Here is a 6,529-nt window from a genome sequence, read left to right on the forward strand (position 1 = left end):
CTTGGGGTGTACAAGAGATACGTGAAGACCAAGAGGAGGCTAAGGATTGCTATAAAGTGGCTCTGAAATCAACAGCCAGCCCGCCTGCATAGCAATTACAGAGCCAGCGCATCCAGGACGAATACATTGAGCCCTCGCAGGCAGAACTAGACGAAGTAACCCTGGACGCGCTGCACCCAAAATGAACTGTGCTAATCGGATCAGAATGTACAGGTAACATTCATGACGAACTCGTTCGGTTATTGAGAACTAACATGGACTGATTTACTTGGTCACATAATGATATGATAGGGATAGATCCAAGTGTGATAACCCACAAGCTAAGTGTAGATCCAAGCTATAAACCTGTGCAGCAGAAAAGAAGGAAGTTTGCTTCTGAAAGGAACCATGTTATAAACCAGGAAGTAGATAACCTGCTTGTTGCAGGAAAAATTCGAGAGGTAAAATATCCAGAGTGGTTGTCCAACGTGGTGGTGGTCCCTAAGAAAAATGGTAAGCGGAGGGTCTGCGTTGATTTTACAGATTTGAATAAAGCTTGCCGAAAAGATCCATTTCCGCTACCACACATAGATGTCATGGTTGATGCTACTGCAGGTCATGAGATGCTGATGTTCCTGGATGCCTGGAGCGGCTACAACCAGATCAAGATGCACCCTTGCGACCAGGAAAAGACGGCATTCAGGTCCGAGCGAGGTATCTATTGCTATAACGTCATGCCTTTTGGACTTAAAAATGCAGGATCCACCTATCAGAGGCTGGTGAACATGATCTTTAAAGATCAAATATGCCAAACAATGGAAGTATACATAGACGATATGGTCGTGAAATCAAAGTAGGCTTCGCAACACCACCAGCACCTGGCAGATACTTTCAGCACTTTAAGAAAATACCAGATGAAGCTGAATCCAACAAAATGTACCTTCGTTGTCTCCAGTGGAAAATTTCTGGGGTACATGATGACCCAGAGAGGGATAGAGGCCAGCACCGAACAGATCAGAGCAATTCTGCAGCTGGAGTCACCGCAGAAACCAAAAGACGTACAACGCCTGACTGGAAGAGTGGCAACTCTAAACAGGTTTATATCCCGATCCTTGGACAGATGCAGGTTGTTTTACGACATACTCAGGAAAGGCCAAAGGTTTGAGTGGACAGAGGAGCATGAGAAAGCATTCCAGGAGTTAAAACACTATCCCAGCACCCCGCCACTCCAACGCAAGAGGAGCAGGAGTAGGATTGGTCCTCAAGTCACCCCAGGGAGACCTCATAGTCCAGACGGTATGAAGTGAATTCAAGGCCACAAACAACGAAGCAGAGTACAAGGCCTTGATCCTTCGTCTAAGGTTGGCTCTGGATCTGAAAATCAAAGACCTCAGGGTTTACAGTAATTCCAAACTAATAGTTAACCATATCAATAATTCTTATGAAGCCAGGGACTCCAGGATGATGGCGTACCTAGGGGAAACATTCAAAGAAGGATTAATCTCCACAATACCTGTAACACCCCCATTTATCCAGGAGCCTTTAGCTAGACATTCCCAAATAAATAGGACTATTACCATCTCGGTTTCCCGAGGTAGTGAATAACAAAATCCAACTCACCAAAGTACTTAATATTAAAAACTTAATGATTACATATTTATCACAACTTAACCAACTAAAACTTAATACAAAAACATTCACAATTCGCAGCGGAAATAAATAAAGTGATATAATTGTTCTATGTGATCTAGACTTCAACTATGGTCCAAGTCAAGCTCTCATCCCAATGCTCCCGAGTCAGCTAATCTTTAGTACCGGTCACATCTGCTCCCCATTAAGGTTCACCACAGGTGTTCACGAATACACTGTCAACCACGAAGTTGAGTTGGAATAGCCAAACAACCACAATAAATGGATACAAGAACAATATTAAATGCAAATGCAATGCATGCTCATGATTAATCTTCCGACGCTCCCGTTCATCCCGTCAATCCATGGCCGGGGTAGTCTCATCATCCCAACCGAAGTTGAGGTAGTCTCATCATCCCAGAAACAAGTCCTGCAGAACCTGTTCTGAGGTATCCAATACAAGTGCTCATGATATGAAAATGCAAACAATTAAGCAACACAATTTCTTACCATCTCAGACACGAAGCTGAGGAATCCAATAATCAATATAATCATCTCAGTCACGAGCTGAGGTAGTCAATAATCAAATCATATCAGTCACGAGCTGAGGTAGTCAATAATCAAATCATCTCAATCCAACAATTCAACAATCATAATTCATCCAACACAACTCAATCAAACAATCATATAACATTATTCAAGTAATCATTAACGTAATTGAGTAGCTATCCTACCTCAATAGCAAATCCGAGTCAAGCAAGTGAAATAATAATCCAAAACCTTCCTTCAACAAATCTGAATAACAAGCACGCGAACCAAGTAATAATAGTTCCTTCAGCAATCGTCACCTAACAAGATATTATAATATAATTACTTATTCCTTATTCAATTATATTAATTTACTTAATTGTAATTTCATTATATTAATTATTTCCCGCTCCAATTATTATTACGTAAAAACCCGTTTCAAAACTAAATAAGTCAACCCAAACCCATAACAAACCACGTGAAACAACCCACTATACACAACACGTCGAAACCGTGTTCAACACCCCCACCAAAACCCGTCCTTCACGACTTCCCTAACCACCATCAGCCCCGACCAATCCTGCCACCTCCTAGCCCACACTACGACAAACACCAGCGACTAAAACCACCAGCCGAACCGCCATTAGCAACCCCCAAACACACGCCCTAATCCACGCGACACCAACAACACTCACCTGACACACCCACAAAACCCGTCCCAAAACACCACCTAACGCCACTTATCCTGCCGCCTACAACCACCACCCAACTCCCCAATCCACCCTCGATAGAAGCCACTCAAAAACACCCCAACCCAGACCACCTACAACCACCAAAAACCCCCCGAAAATAGTCCCGCCAGAACACGGGTTAATCCCCTATTTTGCAAAATTCCAGCCACCACCAACACCAGCCGCCACCTGACACCACGCCAACACCTCCACTGTGGTCGACTAGCTCCCCCCATCACAACCCTACCATGCCCAGGTCAAGACTCGGCCATTAGAGGGTTCAATTACTCCCTACAACCACCCACGACCTAAACCTATAACCCCTTGACCAGCCACCTTTAGCCACCCCAAAAACCACCCTAGCAAGGTCCACGTCAGTCAAATAAGGTCAAGTCAGAATCTCGGCAGTCCAAGGTTGCTCTAGGTTCAAATCTCGAGTCCTATGGTGGTCTATAGAGGTCATACGGTTTTCTTAAAGATGCTTGCACAATTAAGTATAAAACCGATTTAGGATGAGTAATTACCTTGAGTCGATTAATTGGTTTTTGTTAATTCCTTCTTGTTCCGTCTCCTAAAGCTCCTTCTCTTAATTTCTGATTTATTTCTCAGATTTAACATGGTATTTATAGGGTAAGATTTGGGAGAAAGCGAGGTCAATTAGGAAACTATTATAATTTACCTTATTCTAATTAGTATATGAATTACAATTATTATAATTGCCATTATATTATTATTATTATTATTATTATCATATATTATTAATCTTACCATAACTAGGATTTCCTCATACAATATTTCCTCATACAATATTTACTAATTTATTATTCCCATAACCTTATCATTATTATTAATATAATTATTATTACCTTTATATATTATTATTTTCATATTATATTATTATTAATTCCCGATACAAATCCCGATCACACTCATACTATACTAATAATTTTCGGTCCATATATTAATGGCACACGGCCCAAAGCTCAAATATTAGCTAAGCCCAATTCCCGTCTTGCTTACTTAATTTATTATTTAATTAACGTCTTACTTGTAATTATTATTAGAAATGCCTTTAATTATTTATTAAATTACATAAATTATTCTCATAAATATTATCAAAATATGGGGTATTACGATACCAATTGTCCACGTGCTTGAACCAGCAACACCGATACCTGAACAAGAAGCAGAAGTGGTCTGCATCACAAGCAGTGAGGAAGAAACTCCAGACTGGAGGAAACCGTACCAGGACTGGCTGCAGAATAATACCTTACCAATAGATAAAAAGGAGGTAAGGAGCTTCAGAATGAAAGCATCCAGATTCATACTAATTGATGGTGTCTTGTTCAGAAATTTTCTCGCTGGACCCTACCTTAGGTGCCTGGATCGAGAAGAATCTCAGGCTGTTTTGCATGCTCTCCATAGCGGAGAATGTGGAAATCTTGCAGGGGGCAAGAGCCTGTCCAAGAAGGCAATGAGGCAGAGATACTTCTGGCCCACAATGCGCAAAGATCCCATGGAGTTTGCAAAAAAATGCGATGATTGTCAGAGGCACGCTCACGTCAGCCACCAGCCAGCAGAACCTTTACATCTGGTCATCTCGCCCCGGCCCTTCATGAAGTGGGGAATGGACATCGTGGGACCATTGCCCAAGGAACCAGGAAATAAAGTCTATATGCTCGCCATGACAGACAACTTCTCTAAGTTGATAGAAGCAGAATCATCTTCCCAGGTTACAGAAACCCAGGTTATATCTTTCATCAAACGCAATATCATATGCAGGTTTGGCATTCCACCTGAGATTATATATGATAATGGATCTCAATTTATTGGAAATAAGACAGAAGCTTTTCGTGCTAGGTGGAATATCTCACTGCAGAAGTCTACTCCCAGGAACCCCCAGTCCAACGGCCAAGCCAAATCCAGCAATAAGATTATTGTGGAAAATCTGAAGAAAAAGCTGGAGGAGATAAGAGGCCAATGAGCAGAAGAGCTTCCTCTGGTTCTCTGGGCCGACAGAACCACACCCAAGGTTGCAACAGGGTAAACACCTTTCAGCCTGGTGTTTGGAGCTGAAGCAGTCATTCCATCCGAGGTCAGGGTCCCAACCCACAGGTACGGATGCATAACAGAAGACCGAAACCAGGTGGAAATGGCAAGCAGTCTAGACACGATAGACGAACTCAGAACCAGCGCCCAGATTAGGGTGGCTTCATACCGACAAACGATGCTCAGAAGCTACAACAAGAATGCAAAGGTAAGAACCTTGCAGGTAGGGGATCTGGTCCTGAGGAAAGTCTTCGAGAACACCAAGAACCGGCAAGCAGGAAAATTCGCCTACAACTGGGTGGGGCCATACCAAGTAGAAAGCACAGTTGGAAACGGAGCATACCGACTCATGACTATGGAGGGGCAAATGGTTCCCAGATCCTAGAACATTATCCACTTGAAAAAGTATTTCACCTAAGCGACCAAAACGGTCAACAACCGGGTACTTAGTTTACCAGATGCAACTCCGGCAGGTTCTAGATTTTGCCTTAAATATTCTCTGGCTCTGAAAATCTGATTGACCTGAAAGATTCATTAACCCTCAGTTTAAACTCTTTAAATTTTATATCTAATTACTCATTAATTAAATATGATGATCTTATGCATGCATAACAATATGTAAATAAAATGTTCCTTACATAAGAAAAATCGGTTAAAGGGCACAAGTAAGAACTCCTTTCTTACTTGTTCTTGAGCTTAAAATATATATGGATGATCCTCCTAATCTCAATAATGTGAGATCCTCCTTTTAATTGCACCAAGACAACCCTTAATACTAATTAATATGTTAATTAGATACACGAATTAGTGACCTTAAAATTAATCTTATTATTATTTCTATTACTACTTCTAGTAATCTAAATATAAGATTTTTGAACAATTTAATTTTCTTTATCTTAAACTTTATTTTAGAGAGAAGAAGAGAGATGAGTAAGTTATGAAATTATGTAAGAATGAATGATAAAAATAAGAACAATTCTTATTTTAAGGGGAGGGGGAAAACCGGTGGTGAGAGGGGGAGAAAAGAGAGCCAATGCATGAAAAAATGCTCATGCAAATGTCCTTATCAAAATTTGTTAGAGAGTAGAATAGGTTATAATTGTAATCATTATGCTTTCCACTCAATTAAACAATTTAACCATTTCTCCCTAATACCCTCAATGAAACCGGTTTTCATAGTAAAATGGAGTCCATTTTATTTTTGTCAATTTGTCATTTTGTCATATAATGTGTGACATGTGACTTATAACATGTTATTAATAATATTAACGCATACTTAACAATTAAATATCATTACATATATTAATTTAATTATATACAATAATTGACTAGTAATTCCCAATTACATATAAATAAAATGGTCCATGTTAATATAATCTACAACATATTGCAATTATAATTAACTGTTCATTCTTAATTTAATTGTTTCATAAACAAAATTTTAGTAATATAACATCTTAATTACTAAAACGAATCTTATTTAATCGAATTACAATAAGATTCATATTCTTACTCACATTCGTGAATTGTTCTATTTTAAGGAATTAATCAATCTGTATCATTATACAATTAATTAATTTTATCTATTAAGGAAATTGTCCTTTAGGTGTGAC

At 39.6% G+C, this 6,529-nt stretch overlaps 1 protein-coding gene across 1 annotated transcript; it reads left to right on the forward strand.

The window, feature by feature from the left end:
• The first annotated feature begins 784 nt into the window (after window positions 1–784).
• LOC141653278 (uncharacterized) lies at window positions 785–4,851 on the forward strand. The gene is made up of 3 exons (XM_074461001.1): window positions 785–1,138; window positions 1,431–1,494; window positions 4,031–4,851. Exons 1-3 carry the CDS (start codon window positions 785–787, stop codon window positions 4,849–4,851), a joined length of 1,239 nt encoding a protein of 412 aa, XP_074317102.1.
• The last annotated feature ends 1,678 nt before the right edge of the window (window positions 4,852–6,529 follow it).

Source organism: Silene latifolia, chromosome 1 (genome assembly GCF_048544455.1).
Source record: "Silene latifolia isolate original U9 population chromosome 1, ASM4854445v1, whole genome shotgun sequence".
Taxonomy (NCBI): domain Eukaryota; kingdom Viridiplantae; phylum Streptophyta; class Magnoliopsida; order Caryophyllales; family Caryophyllaceae; genus Silene; species Silene latifolia.